This window comes from Clytia hemisphaerica, unplaced genomic scaffold, assembly GCF_902728285.1.
Source record: "Clytia hemisphaerica strain Z4C2 unplaced genomic scaffold, Clytia hemisphaerica genome assembly, whole genome shotgun sequence".
Taxonomy (NCBI): domain Eukaryota; kingdom Metazoa; phylum Cnidaria; class Hydrozoa; order Leptothecata; family Clytiidae; genus Clytia; species Clytia hemisphaerica.
In genome coordinates, this window is record NW_027104293.1 from 367,433 (window position 1) to 389,780 (window position 22,348).

The 22,348-nt window shown below is 36.9% G+C and overlaps 1 protein-coding gene across 3 annotated transcripts in view; it reads right to left on the bottom strand.

Annotated features, from left to right (window-relative positions):
* Positions 1-22,348, bottom strand: part of LOC136817150 (kinesin-like protein KIF21A) — a 63,263-nt gene that overhangs the window by 10,431 nt on the left and 30,484 nt on the right. Inside the window, exons 15-29 of one of the 3 annotated variants that reach the window (XM_067073485.1) lie at positions 21,904-21,954; positions 21,214-21,370; positions 20,086-20,168; positions 14,106-14,278; positions 13,533-13,692; positions 12,384-12,476; positions 11,659-11,805; positions 10,199-10,459; positions 8,480-8,626; positions 7,252-7,362; positions 6,393-6,494; positions 5,555-5,736; positions 3,847-3,895; positions 2,105-2,631; positions 407-484 (exon numbers count right to left, since the gene is read on the bottom strand). In XM_067073485.1, the coding sequence (XP_066929586.1) occupies positions 407-484; positions 2,105-2,631; positions 3,847-3,895; positions 5,555-5,736; positions 6,393-6,494; positions 7,252-7,362; positions 8,480-8,626; positions 10,199-10,459; positions 11,659-11,805; positions 12,384-12,476; positions 13,533-13,692; positions 14,106-14,278; positions 20,086-20,168; positions 21,214-21,370; positions 21,904-21,954 (2,321 nt within the window). The remainder of the gene's footprint in view (positions 1-406; positions 485-2,104; positions 2,632-3,846; positions 3,896-5,554; positions 5,737-6,392; positions 6,495-7,251; positions 7,363-8,479; positions 8,627-10,198; positions 10,460-11,658; positions 11,806-12,383; positions 12,477-13,532; positions 13,693-14,105; positions 14,279-20,085; positions 20,169-21,213; positions 21,371-21,903; positions 21,955-22,348) is intronic. The other 2 variants (XM_067073486.1, XM_067073487.1) reach the window with 2 other exon arrangements.

Sequence of the window (22,348 nt, forward strand, 5' to 3'; positions counted from 1 at the left end):
TAAAAATATTTTGAAAAACTATTCATATACAAGGGCTTCTTCGTTTTGAAATTCTGACGTCAATTTTTCAGGAATATTTATAAAAGTGACACTTGTAGACTCACCTTGGTAACGGTTCCAAAACGAGGCAGTCGTTCGCGAAAGTCCTCCATCCCTCAAGTCTCCAAATGTTACTTTTCCAAAAATAAAGTGCAGTGGACTCCTCTGGGAACCAATGACCATAGCAAAATTTAGCATAGCAAAGCATAGCAAAGCATTGCTGGTGACGTAATTTATGTAAAGGTTTATTTATAGAACAGAAAAAAACTAACCATTTCTACTTTCGACAAACTCAGGATACATAGGCTCGCTATTTTTACTGGTCATTTCTTACGGGTTAAAGTTACAGTTACAGGTTAGCACTTACAGGTCAGGATCGGATTCAGGTGGCAGGTTACTGGTTAAACGCTTAAAGACATCACTGGAATCCATGTCTGATGATGTTCTGATGGATGGAAAATAGTTAGACATGATTGATGATGGAAATGATGGTAAAAAAATGAAAACGAGATTATATGAAGATGAAATATCTAAAGACAAATTTGTGAAAAATGACGCAAAAAATGGTCAAAGTCAAGACAGAGGTAGAAAAATTAGGCATATTTTTATTCCCATCAAAATAAAGTCCTTAGAATCTATCGAACTCTACAAAAGGCTAGAATAAAATAATTTGTTGTATTCAAGCATGCAAAATCGTGTATTGTATGTGTATTGTTTTGTGTTACGTCTATAGCCTTCGGCTAAATTCCCATGGATGACAGCATATAATTGTGTAATGTTTGTATGATAGTATGGTAATGTTTTGTGCATATGGTAATGTTTTGTGGTAGTGTGTATGGTAGAAATGCATGCGTGTCAGTTAACCGTCAAATTTGTGTTTTAAGAAGAGTCATTATGGTAAGTTGTTAGTAGTTGGTGTTATTTGTCATTAATTGTTAGTTTAAGTCATCTCTCATTCATTCATTCATTCATTCATTCATTTATTCATTCATTCATTCGCCCTAGTCACTTACGATAATTATGTTCATCAGTTTACTCGCTACAACCCATTCATTCATCCACTCATATATTCATTCATTCATTCATTCATTCATTCATTCATTCATTCATTCATTCATTCATTCATTCATTCATTCATTCATTCATTCATTCATTCATTCATTCATTCGCTTTAGTCACTTACGATAATTATGTTCATCAGTTTACTTGCTACAACCCATTCATTCATCCACTCATTCATTCATTCAGTCAGTCATTTGTAGTAATTATAGGAAATTCATAACACAGACAATCATACATAATAAAGAATTCAAACCCGAACTTTCCACTTTGTTTGAAACGAATAGGTAAGATATTTTCAGGACCTAGAACTGCCTAGAATCCAGCGTGTCCGGAAAAACGCAGATTATGATTTATAATTCTCAAATAATTTAAGTGGATTTTTGTGAGCTTAATACTCAATTTCTTTCATAAAAGCCCATTTTAACTTAGGGGCTCTGACCATAGTGAATCTTTAATATTTGCCACGTAAAAAATATAAATTTCTGGCTGATGTAGCTAACAAAACTTTGGCATGTTATACATTTTCTGTTAGGCCAGCTATATCCTTGAGTTTGAGAATTTGAGAATCGCAACAACAAAATTTGATGAAGAAAACGAAGATTTTTTATTTCAACTTTGAAGAGCTTATTTTGGGCGAAGAAGAAATATTGTTTTGAAGGAACCTAAAACATAAATTTTATGTTCAATTAACAAAATCAATTTTTTCGACTATGGTCAAAGCCCTTAATACAATCTGTTCCGCGTTTTCCCAGACACACTGAATTCAAAGGCTATTCTTGATAATGCGTAAGTGAAGATGACGTCATATTTCCTATAGCGGAAGCACCCGAAAAAACCTGTATTATGACCATCCTGTTTTAATTTTTAGTGACAAAGAGGGGTCAAATCTCGACCTTTGCAGGTGTTTCCGTTAGAAAAATGACTCCCGCATATCAAGAATCTTAAGGAAATCAAATTCTATGTGTCGAAGTTCCTCTGAAAGAAACGTATAAGAATTCCTTACGTTGGTTCTGCGTTTGATTTCCTTTCCATTAGCGGTGAGTTTTTCGAAGAACCTTGTTTACGTAAAGAGCCGGCGCTACGTATGGAGCTGCCGGAGGCCGATTTACCGAAAGGACGTGCCGATTTTGTCATACGCGTATTGCGTTGAAAGTTATCCGGTAACGTCTGATTTACCGGGTTCGTATCATCCGTAAATGAGCCGGAACGGCCCCTACTGTCAGTGTCCGCCGTTGATGCACGGGTACTTGAAGATCCCGAAACTCCCGTCCCCGTTTTACGATCTTTTAATGATTTCTCTAAGTCTATAAGTTTTTGCATTGTTTTTTCATCGATTTGAAATTTATCAGCGAGTCGTAGTGATTTATCGGGTTGCGCCGGTTCGTTTGGCTCCGCTTTCGTTTTGGTGAGCGGTTCGGGAATAGCGAAACCGTCATCACCGATCGTCGATAGGGTGGGTTCGGTGGGTATTTTGGCTTTCTTGTCTTTTGGATGTAGTAGTTCTTCAGGTAGAGCCGTTTTCCGCCGTGACTGAATGAAAGAAGAATAGCAAAATTAATATTATTTCATTTGATCTTAAATAAGAACCATATTTTCGCCCGACTGCCGTATTTTCAATAGACGCAAACAAAAGGGTTTTATATTGTTTATCGTTTAATTTTAGATTAATTTTCGTGAGATTTAATTGCGCGTTTTTGCAAATTTGAAAAATCGAGTGAGGTCGCTGACTAGCGAAATTAAATCAATCCGTAAATTTTCGAAATCAGGTTTGACATTTGACATTTTCAGGGCAAATTTGGAATCATTTGCATAATTAAATCCACGCGAAATATTTCAAAACGATGATTCGCGAAATAAAATCCAAAATATTTCGCGAGTTTTTCGGGCCCGCGAAAACAATTCTCGCTAAAAATTAATCCGATCACAAATTCAGCTACTCTTTAAACAGTTGAGATAAATTGTTTTTTTTTCAAAATCGAAATGCAAAGTTGCTGTGAAGAAAATTCTAAAATCATTTTTTATGATTATTCATCCTTAACAGTGTCGAGATTCAAGTGTAGCTCTCAGGATCGAGGCTAGATAACATTACGACTTTTAACAGTGTCAAGATTTAAGGTTAACTCTCAGGATCGAGGCTAGATAAAATACGACTTTTAACAGTGTCGAGATTCGAGTGTAGCTCTCAGGATCGAGGCTAGATAACATTACGACTAAACAGTGTCAAAATTTCAGGGTGGCTCTCAAGATCGAGGCTAGATAAAATTACGACTTTTAACAGTGTCGAGATTCGAGTGTAGCTCTCAGGATCGAGGCTAGATAATATTACGACTGAGCAGTGTCAAGATTTAAGGGTACCCTTCAGGATTGAGGCTAGATAAAATTACAGCTTAACAGTGTCGAGATTTGAGTGTAGTTCTCAGGATCGAGGCTAGATAACATTACGACTAAACAGTGTCAAAATTTCAGGGTGGCTCTCAAGATCGAGGCTATATAAAAATACGGCTTAGGAGTGTCGAGATTTAAGTGTAACTCAGGATCGAGGCTTCATAAAGTTATGACTAAAAAGTGTCAAAATTTCAGGGTGGCTCTCAGGATCGAGGCTAGATAACATTACAAATCAATAGTATCGAGGCTAGATAAAAATACGCCTTAGGAGTGTCGAGATTTAAGTGTAACTCAGGATCGAGGCTTCATAAAGTTATGACTACAATAAAACACTTTCTAAACGAATTAAGAATAACTTACCTTTCTGATTGACACACCAGAGGTTTCGTTTAATTCTGTTGACGAAAATCTAGAGAATAGAAACAAACAGTTGTACATAGGCTATTCCCTCTAATTCGAAAATTCGAAAGACTTTTCAGTCTAGTACCCCTGACGATATCACTTAGTGCTTTGCAGGGGAAGGGATGAGCTAAATATACACATATTTCTTTTGTGTTCGTCTTGTTTTTAGTATATGTTTATAATAAGTGTTTTGTATTTTTTTCGAATTAGGCGAGACCATAAGTTGTTTGACGGGCCCGACCGACCCTGAAATTCCTAAAATCGAAAAAAAATAATTTGATTTTAGTACCACCTTTTTATTTTCATTGCTTTTTTACTGACTGCCAAATTTCAAAATTTTCTTTGTTTTTCCAAGGTTTTGAGAATTTTATGTTCAATTTTTCATTTTATCCATGAATTCGAGCTTTTTGTATCTTTTGAGCTTTTGCTGCATTTTTAGAAGATTTTTGGATGAAATTCTACTTTAATTTTTACTTTTTTCGCCGACCAACCCTCCTTTTGGGTAGGTTGGCCCGTACAACAACAAATCAAATTGGCCTCGCCTTATAAAGAAAATAAAACTTTGAAATCGTCGAAACTTTTCCGTAAAAAAACGATTCGGCAAACTCCAGTTGAAAACCCAGCCAACCGAATCTTAAGCAAGCTGCTTGTCCCTAACTGACATAAAATTTCACCCACACAATAAAAAAACAAACACATTGTAGATAGGCTAACTGCTCACAGATCTCCCATGGAAGTGTGTCCAGTTTTGAACTTTCGACTAGTCCGTCTATGTTGATTTCTATTCTAGCTTGGATTTTCGAACGTTCGAATTTAAAAAAATTCGAATTGCGTTGTTAACGACCAGAATTGAAAACAAGATAGCGGACTCGTCACCTCTAGAACTGGACACTCTTTTAAATGCGAAACCTGGTCCAGTCAAGAAGTAGAGATCAGTGGGAATGACATTATTCTTTTACACTGTAATGGCTTCTTTGCGAGTGTCACTTTCAATACAACTTTGATAAAAATGACAGATAGCTTACTGTCCAGGATTTTTAAAGGTCAGTAGATGTACTCACTAACAATAGACCATTTCACAGTCGAAATGAATCATGAGTAATCAGGACTATTCATATATTACGTCACGAACACCACTTGCCTCGTTTTGAAATTATTGCTAAGGTGATTAACTCCCTGCGGATTTTATTAAGACTACTTTCTATTTATAAAAAGATCATTTAATGTCTTAAGGGACATAATGATTGTTTAAATACGAGGCAAGTGATGTTCGTGACGTAATTTATGAAAAGGTCTATTCAGGACAAGGTTACACGCAAAAACATCCAAAACTTTTAGACTAACAGAAAGTTGTTATCAGAGCGCGGTGGTCCTGATTACCCATGATTCTTTGACACCCGACCGTGAACTGGCTATTCATGATATGCGCCAGTGGAGAGTCTTCTGAAAACTTTTAAAGTTTTCCGCCCAATACGTCACTTAAACAATAGAAAAAGTGACGTATTGAGTGGAAGAAAAACAGAAAAGTTGCATAGTTTCGTGAAGTTATTGCAGTGGTGCATATCATGAATAGCAATAAAGAAAACAAGCTCTTACCCTGTGCTATTACTTGATTCATGGACACTCAACCGTTAACTGGCTAGCAATAAAAAAAACAAGCCCTTACCCTGTGCTATTACTTGAACTGTTGTTCGAGTGTTCTTCCTCGATCTGCATATACCCAGCACCATATTCTAAATTACAAGCGTGTTGCAATAACTGTTGTTGGACCTCACAATGTTGTTCCATTGCTTCCAGTTTGATTTGAATTTCCTTGTATGCTGCATCTTTGTTCGCTAATTCTTGTGCCTGTAAGGAAATTTCAGAAAAAGAAATTTATTTAGCTTTTACTTCTCAGGCTTATACTTAAATCAATGAAGTCCCGAAGGGCTGGAAGCGAATCTCTTTGGTAGAACTTGTGACTGTAAGATTTAAGGAGAGATTACATTTTAAGTTGTTTTTACGTTGATTTCTCAGGCTATAATTCGTGATAGTAATAACGTAATGTTTTCTACAGAAGCGCGCATCGCTTTATGTCAGTAGTCGAAAAATTTGATTGTTTTTTTAAGCAATGGAAAAACAATAATTCGCTCTCCGCCGTTTCATTACGATGTTTCTCCATGGAATTTAACACTAGTACTGGCAAGGGCAAGGGCGTTTCCGTAAAAGATATTACGGTACGAATATCATGAATATCCAACGTTCACAACGTCGTGTGTCAGCTTGGTTGCAACTGTTGCGAAATGTTAGCCCTTATGTTGAAAAAAGGACCCTCCAGATATTCACTCAAGGGCTGCGTGTACAAAATTTCAGCTAAATCCCACTATACAGCTAAGTTTCCAGGCTGTCGCAGAGCTTTGACTTAGCTTCGGCGCGAAAATCATAAACAAGCCTACTAAAAGTATCTTGCTGAAGAAAGCTTTAAGATCATATTTCACATTATGAAGAAAAAAGGAAGATGGTACCGTTTCGATGGACTTGCTGTAGAAGTGTTCGAGTAGATATTTCGTTTCGCTGAGAGTACATGCTTTGATGATTTCGTTTGGATTTAATCCTTCGCCTTCCTCCTGCAAGTGAATTAAAAAAGGGTTGAGATTATTTCATTTTATTCGACGCATGACTAAAAGGGTCAATCACAAAACAAGTGTCTTGGTATATAAATTGTAAATTCTGTTTGTAGGGTTTGGGCCTCTTTGCTGTATGAAAAGATTGATTTGTATGTCTCTGTATAAAAAGTGATAATGTCAACGTTTAATGTCAGGATATTGATTTTAAAATTCAAAATAAAAACAGACAAATTTCAAGGTCAGTTCTTCAAGACTGGGTGGGACATTCACTTTATCCACGAGCACTAAATTGAAAATTTGCCGTAGCTTTTTGTTGTACTTAAGTGCTAAAATTTTGAAATATATTATGCTTAAGCTTGATAAATTAACTAACTAATAGATGTTTCATCAATACAACTAATCTTCAGCTTGGGAGCTATATGAATATTTTCGTTGATAACTTTTTTTGAGAGTATTAACAATCCACTGATCTTTAACTGCTTGACTGGATTTGGCTTACTATATAAAAGGAAGCGTGACCAGTTCTCTGGTTTTATAGCTGACTAGTCCGCCATCTTGTTTTCCATTCTGGTCGTCAACAGCGCAATTCGAATGTTTTGAAATTCGATCATTCGAAAATCCAAGAAAAAATAGAAAACAACATGGCGGACCGGTCGACTTCAAAATAAGACACATTTTCCACGGGACATCTGTAAGTAGTTATAGCCGTTGTAGTGTGTATAAGAAGAATATGATATCTGCATTGCATGATACGAACCTCTAAGCCCATAATCGTTCCTTGACTTTCAGTGATATTTTCTTGAATGTAATCCAGATGTGCTTCCAATCCTTCATATTGATTTTGTAATTCACGTAAAACATTCTCGTCCTGCAAGAGAGAGAGGGAAAATCGATTAATTTAAAAGGTGAAATCGGAATGGACTTTTCCAGAAATAGTCCGCGCCCCCTGTTGAGGATATCGGATATCCAGGGGGTTAACGATTTTTGTTCAAAAGTGGATATCCAGGGGGTTAAATATCTACAAGGGAGCGGATATCCAGGGGGTAAAGGGTCTTTTTAAGTAAAAAATACGATATCCAGGGGTAATCATCTTTATAAGAGAGGATATCCAGGGGGTTGAGCATATTTTTAAGAGTGGATATCCAGGGGTAATCGTCTTTACTAATAAAGTGGGATATCCAGGGGGTTCGATACTTCGAAAAATCAACATCCTCAACAATGGGGGTAATTCTTTTTTCTGGAAAAGCCCAATCATAGAGAGCAAAAAATACTTGATAATCGATGTGTGTTTAGTAAAAAGTGCATAGAGTCGATATTTTACGTGAATAGCCCAGTAATCTAGGACTTTTAGACAGTCTTTCGATTGTTTTCACGGGGTCCACGGGTCAGCCGGCTCGGCTATCTATGAACTGAGCGGAACATTGGAAGGAGCAAAGTTTGAGACACTGACGCCCTTGACCACCTGGTATGGTCAAGTGACCTCTCTCTTATCTCGGATAACGAGAATTAATTGAGACATTTAATCTGGTCACGGGTGCTTTTAACATTCAATTATTCCATTTTATCCAACGAAGATGCAACCTTCCGAGAGTGTTGGTATAGTAACCAGATGAAGGGGCACTCGATTTTAAAACGACAATGTGTGCGGACAAAAATTAGTCTCAAGTGCAGAGAAAGAGCTGAGCAAAATTTGACCCTCGCGGTACATCTTTGAATAGTTTTCTTTCTAATATAAGGCACAAATTTTTTTCGCTGTAAATTGAATATGAAATTATCATGTAACAGATGCACGCACGAATCATATCAAATATAAGATAATAATACAGTGGAACCTCCAATTAGTGGACACCATCGGGGAGTAAGCAAAGTGTCCGCTTTTTGGAGACTGTTTTAGTGGCGTTTATTAAAAAAGGGGGAATAGGTTGTGTCCACTATTTAGACAGTGTCCGTTAATTAGAGGTTTCACTGTATTAACAACACAATACCTGATTATTAGCGTTCTTTTCGATCCCTTCTTTACGTTTTCGGACTCCCTCCAGTTGTTTAGAGACACGTTCACGGTCGGCCAACCATCGTTCCATGTCGTTCTCCATTTGTGCCACGTTCTTCATACGTATTGTTAGCTCCGTAATCTAAAAAGAAAAGCGAGTTTATACAGGTTTATAATGATATGAGCCCTCCCCATTGGGGAATGGGTCCTCCTACTCCTTACGAAGTAGGAATTCCTCCTTTTTCAAGTTGGAACGCTTAGCGCTGTCCAGACACCGCTGGTTCTGTGCACGCGAAACACAGATACCATATGATGCATAGTGATGAATCGAAGGAGGCGGTATAAAGCAAAAATTGACATGTCGCCAAAACATCACAATGCCGTCCATCTGTTTAGTTGAGCAAAGGCCATATAGAGCCGTACATCAACTATCGACTTTGTTTTGTGTCGACTTCACTTACCGTCGCCATCGATATCCCCCGATACTCAAATTCGCTACTGCGTAAGAAGGATACAATGGAGTCACCATATCTCGAACACGCAGAGGGGAACACAAATTTGTTCGAATATGGAGATTAGCTTATTAGGCATTGTAAACTGAATGGATCAGAAAACTTGTTTGAGATATGATATTCCAGTTGTCAATCACTTATCAATTTATGTTATTTTTTCGATCTATGCAGTGTTCTTTATTGAATATCATTATATCCGTTATCTAGACAATAGATGAGATAATTATCTCTCAATATAGTTTTTCTCCTAAAAGTTGGGACATTTTTAAAGTTTTGGTGCCCCTTTCAAGCGTGTTATGGTATAGACATAGTCATTATAAAAACACTGGTCTGGAAGGATTTGTTCTCTTTTTACTGTTAAAAGATGGAGCTTGCGTACAAAAATCGATTTATTTTTCAAACTTTTTTATTATGTGATCAGAAAATAGACCAATCCCAAGAGGAGATTTTGGTAACGTGATCAAAAAGTATATGCAAATCGCAACTTGTCTTTTTCTTTGTAACAAAAGAAAATTGAACAAAAAGCTACAACAATACATTGCCAGACCGGGGCTTTTTATAATGACTATGTTACCTGGGACCTACCATCGGTAATTATGACGCATGTTACTCAACCCTTTAAGCGTATTCACTAAAACTTATGTCACATGGTCTCAACTTCTCGGAAAAGACAAATGAAGCAACGACGAATATAAAATCAAAGCAGCTGAAGTGGCTATGAAAACTAAAGCAACTACAGCCATAACCGATCATCCATTCTGCGCATACCACGCTCTGCTCTAAAGGGATATTGCGATTTGGACGATCTGGTCTGGTTATTCAGCCAAAATATTCAAAACCGCGTTGCCTTTTGTTTGAAAACGAAAGTGAAAGCAACTGGGTTCTAATGTTTATGCTTTGACTGGCTTTTGATTTTTTTGCTTGAACCAATCAGCGCACTCAAAACCTCATTTAATATTCACCCAAAATTTGAATGAACAAAAAGATCAAAGCGGTGCGCTAAACTGGACAGGAGGCATTGCCTTTAGAGTGAATACGTGTCATGCGTTGAGTATCAAAATCTGCTCGGAGATTATAGAGTTCCTGAATTTATATTGTAAAGATCGAGTTTAATAAATTCGGGATATTGTAACGATAATTACGAAAATCGTCCATTGCAGTGCAATTATGTTATCATTATCATTCTAACTACATCTCCTTACCTTCCTATCCAAAACTTCCCATTTCTGTTTGGCTTTCTTTGAGACGGCCGGCGATCGGAGGCCACGTCCAGGGGATGCGATATTCTTTCTCTTGTTAGTAGGCGTGACCATTCCTTGTTTAGTACGTTCGTCCACAACGAAAGTTTCGTTGAGGTTTGAATTTTGTTGTTGTTGGAACTGTAGTTGTAAGTTTGCCGGACGTCCGCGGCGTGCTGCGACATTTCCGGACACGGGTTTGGCTTGTTTCCGCATCGCTTTCAACTAAATAAGATAAACGTGAATCATTTATTAATATGGGAAATGTTAAATGTAGTCTACGTCATCATCCTGCTTCCTTTTGATCGTAAAACCCTTAGTCCTAAAAGCTTGGAGCTGGTGTAGACTACGTTGAATAAGAGCACAGAAAGCACATTTTTCTCATACTCTGCACATTTTTTTGCTTTTAGCCAATGTGATGATTTGTTTAGTCGAAATTTTGGTGACTTTTTATACGAAACGTCTAACCGGGAAAAGGTGTATTATAATTTACAACATATATTTGGACGTTTCGGTGTCTTCCGATCACCATCATCAATAAAACTTGAAATGAAATTCTCTAAGTTAAAATTAAGCTCTTTTAAATAAGAGCTCTTCCTTTTGACCTCAGAAAACAGATTCTAGAGAGCTTCAATTAGTCCCGGATATCCTTGCAATAAAATATGATAAGAGCATCTTGAAGAAAAGCACTAAAAGTCGATTTTCATTTTATGCATATTATTCAATCGAACTTTTCCTTTCTTTCAAAAGTCGGCCATAATTTTTGATAGCGAATTCACATAATACAGGGAAATTTTAGAACGAAATCCAGGAAAATCAGGGCTACCTCTTCATGTTTTAAGACCAATTCTCGTTTTAAATTCTGTTTAATTGGAATTCCTTCTTTCAAGATCAGGCATTATTGGCAAAAGCAAATTTTCATACATCGGGAAAATTTTGGAACGAAATTCGGGAAAATCACTTCCCGTTTCCGTTTCCGTTTCCACTTCCGAACAAACGCTTTCATTTTTTCTAATTCGGCTCTTTTTACTTTCGAAAGAAGTCACAATTTTAGTTAAAAATCGGGAGAAATCGGGAGAAATCGGAAAATCGGGGTTACCTCTTCTTGTTTCCGTTTCAAGTTATTGTCTTTCGTTTTTTCTAATTCGGCTCATTTTCCTTTTTCTTTTCTTTTGAAATTAGGCACAATCTTTGAAAGCTAATTCACGAAAATCGGGAAATTTTAGTTAAAAATCGGGAGAAATCGGTAAATCGGGGTAACCTCTTATTGTTCCCGTTTCAAGTTTCGTTTCAAGTTCTTGTCTTTCATTTTTTCTAATTCGGCTCTTTTTTCTTTCGAAATAAGACACAATCTTTGAAAGCTTATTCACGAAAATCGGGAAATTTTAGTTAAAAATCGGGAGAAACCGGTAAATCGGGGTTACCTCTTCTTGTTTTCGTTTCAAGACTAAATCTCTTTGTTTCTTTTCATCTTTCATTCGTTTCAGTTCGACTTCTTTTTTGCGGTTTTCTTTCAGGACGCTCTCCATCTGTCTGTTCAACTTACTCTCCATCTTCTTGTTGCGCGCAACCTATTCGTTGGAAAGATATTTATTAGAACTGGAGTCGTTTATAATGCGTGTAATACAGTGGTATAGGCGTTATATAATAATACGATGATTGCTATGGGAATATTTTTACCATGTCTGAATTAGTCGTCTATCTTGCTAGACTCGATATCTATAGGGTTAAGAATTTCACTGCCTCAGAGTTTTAGGCCCAAAAAGGACAATATGAGAATCTCTTAAATGGGAAATGTAGCCAATAGACTTTTCCGTTACTACGTCACGTACACCAACTTCAGCCTCGTTTTGAAACAATTACCAAGGTGATTATCTCCCTTGGGACATTCCCCAATGATTTTTTAATCAATTAACCTTAAACAAATTCCGACAGGATAAGTTCTCATAGCATTATTTTCAAAACGAGGCGAAAGTTGGTTGTGACATGATTCAATTCTTGATATGCGTAAGTCAAGATGACGTCATATTTTTTAACAGAAGCACTCGAAAAAAGCCAGATTTTGTTTCTATTTTCAATAACAGAGAGGGGTCAAATCCCGGAATTTTTTGGGTGTTTCCGCTAGAAAAATAACTTTCTATAAGCTTACCTCATCTCGCATTTGTCTCATCAATTTCACTTTCATTTTCTTCATATCATTCATTTCGTTGCGAAGGCCTTTCAACTGTTGCTCGTTTTGTTCCTGAAAAGTTTTAATACAAAACACTTTTAAATTCAGTTGGTTAAGAGAGGCAAGAAAATAAATTTCAGTTGCTGTTTATTTCATTTCTTGAAAGTTTTAATAAAACACTATCGAATTCAACTTGTCAAAAGAAGCAAACAGAAGCAAAAAGAACACTCGAGCGGCTTCGCCTGTTGCTCTTTTTTTCCCATAAAAGCATTTGCGGATAATACTGTAGTAGTTGTTGATTTTTATAAGAAATATTGTAAGTACACGACGGAGTTGAAACAAGATATAAAACACTGGATTAAGCTTTTTTGTACCTAGCTGAAGCAATAGCATCCACAAATAATATTTGAAAAACAAATCGAACATAAAAATATCTCTTTTGGCTCTTGTTTTATTCTAGAGCGCGGCATTGTTCCAGCGTCTGATTGGCCGAAAATGATCTATTTTGCTTTTACGCGCGAAGTACTCAGAAAAAATGGACAAAATTAAATGTATAAAGTCTATACTATTTCTCGTGTTTGGACAAAGAAGGCGCGCTCCGCTTGCTCGCTTAGCAAAGAATCCACCGTCTCTTCAATAAATAGACTACAGTTCGGTGCCGGCAAATTATTTTATTAAAAGTCTATTCTCTCGCCTTCTTGCCTTACACCGGGCAGGTTGTATGTTTGATTGAACAAATTGCCGGTAACGAACTGTAGTCTACCATTATAGGCTATTTGGAAAAGATGGCGCATTATTTTACTTCATTCAACTGCTATTACTTTTGAAATACAAAGTAGCTATAGTGTTTTATATAAAATATTTGAGGTTGAAACACTAAGACCACTGTACCGGGGGGGGGGGGACTCGATTTCTAAACGACGGCATGGGCCGCCAAAAAACGGCTTTCAAAATCGGATCCTTACAGCAGTCCCAAACACACACCCTTATAGTGTATCCAACTACAAAGGGAGACCCTTGTAGTGCACTCTATCAAAAGTACACCCTTGAAAAACCTACCCTTAAAAGAGGCATATGCCGTGGGTCGGACCATATGAGTCCCCCCCCCCCCGTGGCACTGTACTGTACCTTAGTTTTCTGCAGTCTCTGGTGTTCACGTTTAGCGTTCTGCAATTTAGACAATTCTTTTTGCATGGTCTGCAGTTTCTTTTCGTATCTTTTCCTGACTTCGTCTGATTTCTCTTTAGCCACAACGTCCACTGTACCGATGTTCTTCAAAACTTTGTCTCTGAAAGTTTCCATACAAAATACTGTTAATTCAAGCTGGTTAAGAGAGGCACGAGAATGTTTCTTTTATGCCACAAATGTTCTTCAAAAGCTTATCCCTTAAAGTTTCTGTACAAAATACTGTTAATTTAGGTTGGGTAAAAGGGCAAACTGAGCTTTCATGCCCGGTTTCTTTAATCTTGTTGTAGAACATGAAGTACGAAACGCCTAACCTTTAATAGGTATCCTGAAGAAAGGTTCCCGTTCAAAGTACTGTTAATTTGGGTTGGGTAAAAGAGGCAAACCTTTCATCTTCAGTTTCTTTGATCTTGTTGCAGGGCAAGGAGAAAGAAACACTCAATTCTTAATAAGTATCCCAAAATATTTCAATACAAAATACTGTTAATTTTGGATGGGTAAAAGAGGCAAACAAACCTTTCATCTTCAGTTTCTTTGATCTTGTTGTGGAGCAAGGACATCTTTTGTTCATATTGGTGTTTCAGAGCCGTCAACCGTTGCTGGCTGTGTTCCAGTTCGTCGATCAGTTTCTGTTTGATGGTAATATCCGTGTTCAAATCGTTGATATTATCTTGTAGTTCTTCTTCGTCCTGAAAATAAGTTTTCGTACAAAACACTGTTAAATTGGGTTGGTTGGCAGAGACAAGAGTGGAAAAATTGTTTTTTTATTTAAAATGGTATTAATTCGGACTGACCAGGTGAGACAAAAATAAAAACATTTGATAGTTATTTTTGTCGTGGAAAGTTATAGGTGACAGTTATAGTAAGGCAAAAAATGAATAAGTCGATGTTTTTTGTTTGTAGTTGGAAGAGACTGTTAAATTGGATTGGTTGACAGAGAAAAATTTTTAAAAAGTTCTCATTTCACCTTTTATTATCGATTCGGACAGTTCAAGTGAGATGAAGATGACATTCCTTTTGTACATTTCGTACAAAACACTGTTTTTAAAAAGTTGAGTTGATTTAATTATCGGGTTCGAGGATCGTCAAAAACGGCTTCGAAATAAAGAAGGTGTACAGCAAAACACAAAAACGAAACAACAACCCAATCAATCAATAAAACCGATCGATAACGATAACGACAGCTTGAATGAAAACCCACCTAACAAAAACAATTCAAAAAACACAACCACAACAATTAGTGAACTTACTATCATCTACACAAATGCAGACCAAATGACATCTAAGAAGAAAAATGAACTTTTAAAGCACGTCGCTACCGAACAACCTCATATAATTGCGATCACCGAAGTCAACACCAAACGGATCTCTGAGAGAAAAGACCAAGACTACTCAATTGAGAATTATTCTACACCATATAAAACTAACATAGGAATACAAAAAAAGAGAGGAATCATCATTCTAGTCCACAAGTCTATTGATCACCTCATCCTACAAATACAAACGAAAGTTGAATTTGAAGAGACTTGCCTGTTAGAAATTGCAATGGAGAACAAAGACATCATGTTACTCGGATGTCTTTATAGAAGCCCGACAAAAACCGAAACAAACATCTTCGATGAAAATAATAAGAACATGAATAAGCTCATAAAAGATCTCTGCCTAAATCCGAAATACACCCATATATGTCTTATAGGTGACTTTAACTATAAGAGAATCGATTGGGTCCATTGGTCCTCACCTTGTGAAGAAGATAGCGACGAGGAGAAATTCCTTCATGCTTTAAGAGACTGTTTTTTATACCAACATGTCCTTGAACCGACACGGCGACGAGGCACCGACAAACCTTCAATACTCGATCTCATCCTTACAGGGGAAGAAAATCAAGTTTCCGAGATAAAATACCTTGCCCCACTCCATCTCAGTGATCACAGTGTCCTTTCCTTTAAATTCTATGGCTATTTCACAATTAACAAGCTAGATGCTGAATGGACCTACCTGATGATGAAAGTTAGATAGCAATGCGAGGAGAAAAAAATCAGTCAGAAAATATATCGTTTAGCGAAAATGCATAACGCAATAAATTCATCATTGATTGTTGATGGGGGGAGAGGGAAGGGTTGTAGGGAAAAATTAATAGAAAGTTCTGGTCGCAAAAATCAGTTTTATTGACAATTGAATCATGCTTGATGGTGAGCATTGTTATCAATAATGTTTTTGTGTGAATAACATAGAAATACAAGGAAAACATATAATGAAAATCTGCAAAGACGGCGATTTCCGGCATTTTCAACCGGAAAAAATTTTTTCTCAAAAATCGAACTCGGCCATGTTTTGAGCATTGCAAATACGCATCTTTCTGCAAAAAATCAGAAAAAGCTAAAGATGAAAATTCGAGAAAAAATGTAAAAAAAAAAACGGTTTTCTCCGGCACATATTTCTTGCATTTTCGGCCGGGGAAAAAATATTTTTCGAAAATCGGGCTCCGTCACATTTTAGGTATTGTCATTTTTGCATCAGTGTGCAAAATTTCATGAAAAAAAAATATAAAAGTACAGCTCGAGAAATTCAAGAAATACCGTTTTTTTCCGGCGAAAATAGGCTGTTGTTCCGGCGATATTTAGAAAGTTCCGGCTTCAAAAATCACTTTTATTGACAATTAAACCATGCTTGATGGTGGGCATTGCTATCAATAATGTTTTTGTGTGAAAAACAACAACGAAATATAAGGAAAAAGTCCGATGAAAATCTGCAAAAAAAAAAAAACGGCGATTTCCGGGATATTTCCGGCATTTTCAGCCGGAATAGAATTTTTCTCAAAAATCGGACTAGGCCATGTTTTAGACATTGTTAATACGCATCTTTGTGCAAAAAATCAGAAAAAAACTAATGATGAAATCTCGAGAAAATGCCAAAAAACCAGTTTTTCCGGCATATTTCCGGCATTTTCGGCCGGAAAAGTACGTTAATTGAAAATCAGGCTCTGTCATATTTTAGGTATTGCCATTTTGCATCAGTGTGCAAAATTTCATGAAAAAATATAAAGTACAGCTCGAGAAATTCAAGAAATACCGTTTTTCCGGCGAAAATAGGCTGTTCCGGCGATTTTTAGAAAGTTCCGGCTTCAAAAAAATCACTTTTATTGACAATTTAAAACATGCTTGATGGTGGGCATTGCTACAAAATAATGTTTTTGTGTGAAAAAACAACGAAATATAAGGAAAAAGTCCAATGAAAATCTGCAAAAACGGCGATTTCCGGGATATTTCCGGCATTTTCAGCCGGAATAGAATTTTTCTCAAAAAATCGGACTAATCCATGTTTTAGGCATTGCTAATACGCATCTTTGTGCAAAAATCAGAAAAAAATAATGATGAAATCTCGAGAAAATGAAAATGCCAAAAAACCGGTTTTTCCGGCATATTTCCGGCATTTTCGGCCGGAAAAAAGTACGTTAATTGAAAATCAGGCTCTGTCATATTTTAGGTATTGCCATTTTGCATCAGTGTGCAAAATTTCATGAAAAAATATAAAGTACAGCTCGAGAAATTCAAGAAATACCGTTTTTTTTCCGGCGAAAATAGGCTGTTCCGGCGATTTTTAGAAAGTTCCGGCTTCAAAAAATCACTTTTATTGACAATTTAAACCATGCTTGATGGTGGGCATCATTGCTACAAATAATGTTTTTGTGTGAAAAAAACAACGAAATATAAGGAAAAAAGTCCAATGAAAATCTGCAAAAACGGCGATTTCCGGGATATTTCCGGCATTTTCAGCCGGAATAGAATTTTTCTCAAAAATCGGACTAATCCATGTTTTAGGCATTGCTAATACGCATCTTTGTGCAAAAATTCAGAAAAAACTAATGATGAAATCTCGAGAAAATGCCAAAAAAACGGTTTTTCCGGAATATTTCCGGCATTTTCGGCCGGAAATGAATTTTTTTCGAAAATCGGGCTCCGTCACATTTTGGGCATTACCATTTTGCATCTTTGTGCCAAAAATTAGGAAAAACTAATGAGCCAATTCCGAGAAAAGCTAGTAACGAACGGACGAACGGACGAACGGACGAACGAACGAACAGAGGTTAATTTATAGGACCTACAGCCCACCGGGGTAGGTCCAAAAATGAGCTTGATAGATATCAATACAGCAAAGCCAACTACCAGTTTATGAGATCTCATCTAAGCCACATCAATTGGTCTATCGAATTCATCCAAAAGTCGATTGAATTAGATGTGAATGAGAGTTGGGACCTATTCCTAAAACAAATGATCGAGCTCCGAAACCTCTATGTGCCACTTACCCACAATATGAACAACCTGTCAAATCAAAGGAGGAAAGGGAAGCATCCCTTAGATCCAAAAATTTGTCAGATAATTAAAGAGAAACGTAAGGCGCATAGAAAATGGATCATCTCACTTCAAAACGACGACACTGAAAGACGTAGAAGGGAGTACGTAAGATGGCGCAACGCCGCTAATAGAGCCCTGACTCGCTCCAAGAGAGAGTTCGAAAAAAAGATCAGCGAACAATCAAAAACAAATCCAAAAAGATTCTGGAAATATGTACGCAGCAATCTGAAAGCAAGAACGGGAATACATCCTCTCCTCGAAAACCCTAATAATGAGAATTCGATCAAATATGATGACAAAAGTAAAGCCAACATACTCCAGAGCCAATTCTGTAGTGTCTTTACACGTGAGCCACTTGAACAACTCCCTGAATTCCAGTCCAGGACGGATAAAGAAGTAGAGATAAATATACTAACTGAAACTATAAAAAAGGAACTCAAGGCGTTAAATCCAAACAAATCCATGGGGCCAGATGAACTTCACCCAAGGATGCTAAAGGAGCTCGCTGAATATATTGCAGAGCCGCTTTTCCTAATAATGACAAAATCTCTTAACGAAAGTTGTCTTCCAAACGACTGGAAGCATGCTAATGTATCACCTGTTTACAAAAAAGGAAACAAAAATATAGCGGAAAACTACCGTCCGATTAGCCTGACATCCATTGTGTGTCGAATGATGGAAAAGATTCTTAAAACACATATTATGTCGCATCTAGAGCAAGAGAAACTACTTTCTAACAAGCAACATGGTTTTATCAATCGCCGATCAACAGTAACACAACTGCTAAACTATCTAGATGTGTGTACCGAAGACATTGCTAACGGTAAAGCTGTTGACGCAGTATACTTTGACTTTGCAAAGGCATTCGACTCAGTTCCCCACCAAAGGCTCTTAATCAAATTAGAAGCCTACGGAATAAAAAATAAGTTGCTTGAATGGATCAGATACTTCCTGAAGGATCGATTTCAGATAGTTAAAGTAAATGGAGTTGAATCCGAAAAACAATTAGTTCTTAGTGGAGTACCCCAAGGTAGTGTCCTAGGGCCTACCCTTTTCGTTCTATACATCAACGATTTACCAGATTCAATTAAATCACAACTCTTTCTATTTGCTGACGACACTAAACTTGTCAATAAAATAGAATCAATTGAAGATGCACTTATAATCCAGGAGGACATCGATCGACTACAGCAATGGTCAGATACGTGGCTTTTAAAATTTCATCCCGACAAATGTCATGTACTAACGTTAGGTAAGCCGAATATAATTAAACATGTACATCAATACACACTCGGAGGAAATTTACTGAAACATGTACAATTCGAAAAGGATCTCGGAGTTATCTTTGACCAAAATCTCTCATTCGACCAACATATATCAAACCAAGTAAAAAAGGCAAACTCAATGGCTGGTCTAATTAGACGAGCCTTCACGTATCTCACTCCTGAATTATTCCGTAAACTTTACATAACATTTGTCAGGCCCCACCTAGAATATGCCCAAGTCATTTGGTCACCGAAACTGAAAAAACACAAAAAACTTATAGAAGGTGTTCAGCGGCGCGCTACAAAAACAGTCGAAACATGTGGACTACTATGTTATGAAAGCAGACTACAAAGAATTGGAATCCCAAGTCTAAAATATAGGCGTGCGGTAAGTGATATGGTTGAGATCTTTAAACATTTAAATCACTATGAAAAATCGTGTGTTCCTAAGAAATTTAACCAACGAATAAGACCAATGAGAACACATAATTCTGAGCTGGTAAGAATTTTCGCGAACGATGGTGTCCGTGGACCACAGAGCAACTCCCTTTACTATCGGGGCATTGAACAGTGGAATAGCCTACCTGAAAAAGTAGTTAAATCATCTACAATACAAGAGTTTAAAGAAAACCTCGGTCTAGCTTGGAAAGAGAAAATGTTTGAGTATGATTGAAACTGTCACTATTGTTGCATATCTGTTTGAAGTTAACCTTTGTAATAAACCAAAGCAATGTATGAGCGATTTATAGAGGCCCATGTGCTTGCACGGTGGCCTGGAAATCTGTAAAACATTATTATTATTATTATTATTATTAATAACTGAGACAAAAGTAAAAAAAGTTGATTCTGACGGGATGAGCGAGACAAAAATGGTACCTTGAGTGATTTGTTAAGCATTTCTTCGACTTCATCATCGGAATCAGTGTTGGACATCAATTCTTCTTCTTCTTCCTCTTCTTCTAAAGATGAAAAGAGAAATATTTTAAAAGGGAAATATTTCAAATACCTTACATGGCCCGGTAAAACTTGATGTGGATAACCCACGGATATCTTATATAAAGAAACTAGAAAGAGCTACTCCGAAGCACCATAGTCATTATAAAAAAACCCTGGTCTGGCAATGTATTATTTTAGCTTTTTGTTCAATTTACTTTTGTTACAAACAAAAGACAAGTTGCGATTTGCATACTTTTTGATCACGTTACCAAAATCTCCTCTTGAGATTGGTCTATTTTCTAATCACATGATCAAAAAGTTTGCAAAATAAATCGATTCTGGTACGTAAGCTCCATCTTTTGGGACAAGCTGGAGTTTTTACAAGCTCTTATTTGATTTGGTTGGTCGTTGAGATGTAATAAAAGAATCTCATTACTTTTTCTAAAGAACGCGTCATCTCTATCACTTTAAATGACCAATTAGTGAAGTATCTTGTAAAAACTACAGCTCATCCCCATCTTTTAACAATAAAAAGAGACAAAAGCCTTCCAGACCAGTGTTTTTATAATGACTATGGAAGCACGAAGTACGACAATCGAAAACCAATGTAGGACACAACTTCATTACGAGCTACTCCGTCTCTAGCTGAAGCAAAATAATTCGACATCTTGAATGAAGTGACGTCGCAATTTAGCTTACGCGATTCTTGAAATTTTGAAGTCATTGCAGTGTTAAAAAACTTTATATAAGTGAAAACCAAATTTTCTAAAGTTACCTACTTTCAGCAAAGATGGCTTCACCACCTGTCGTTGCTTGGGAAATACAGAGTAGCTCTATCTAGTGTTTTATATAAGATACCGGTGGGATTACAACCCATAGTTACTAGAATGTGAGAACGATACACGATACAAACAAAATGACTCAAGCGATTAGTACGATTTGTGCTAGCAATTAATTTTCTTGGAACAGATTTTAATTTGAGACGATTAGAGCTAGCCTATGGTTCAGCAAGACAATAGTGCGTCATAAAATGATATCTTCATAAAAAATGACGTCATAGCAACAAACCTTCTTCATCCTCTTCTAGTTCGTCCATGACGTCATCACCACTTTCGTCCCCAGGCTCTCCCCCGTCTTGTTGTTTTTCACTGTTATTGTCCTCGGTAGTCTGACTGAGTTCTTCACTTTCTGGTGACGTTAGTTTCTCTGTACCGTTCAATTTTGGCTGAAATTATATTAATAGGACCGTTTTCAAGAACTTTGAAAGTTTCCATACAAAATATTGTTAATTCTAGCTGGTTAAGAGAGGCACGAGAAACAAAAGAATCTTTTGTTTAAGCGTTTTAACATAAATTCGACTTATTTCAATAAAGTTTCAATTGAACTTTAGACCATGTTCACACGTCACTGTCCCGTTTTGCTCCGGTATGATTTTCGTTACGGATCGAGTGTGTTCATATTAGTTTCGGAACGTTGCGGAGACAGAAAACGGAGCTGTTCCGTTCCGATGAAAAAAGTGGAGCGAAACCGTTTCGATCTGTTTAGCTATGTAACGTCTTCTTTAATTTTGACATTTCGAATTTTGACGTTCACCACACCGGAGCGATACGAAACCGTAACGTCTGAACATATGGTCTTAGTGGGATAAATTTTCGGGGGGACTAAATTTAGCAGCTTCACTTCGCATATCCGCGAAATTTTAAGATTTCAAAAAAGAATTCTTACACAAAAAAAAAGGTTTAAAACTTTTAGACAAACCTCTTCTTCATCATTCTCCTCCAATGTTTTCATTTTCATCTTCATTTTTTTCTGATGAGCGATGTCAAAGGTAGACAATGTGGTGGTTGAAAGGAGGAGGGTAGATGAAAGAGAGAAGAAAATTTTCCACGTCAAAAACAAAACAACTAACATTTTCCCTATAATGTACTCTAAAATCAAAGAAGTCCATTTCGTTCATTCCTTAAGGTACCTTATCGGCCCTTTTTACACTGGCCCTTATTGACGTAATTTTTTTGGGCTCGTGCACTGACCTTTATATACCCTGGACCAAGCTTCTCAATCCCAGCCAAGCAAAATCTTTGATCGGAGTTTTTTGAAAATTGGTACCCTAATGGCGGCACTACTCGATAGCGGTGTAAATGCATCGAGAGCGCTAGGTCTACTTTTCCTCGAATTCTTTTGATGATGTAGCGGCGTTAGACGT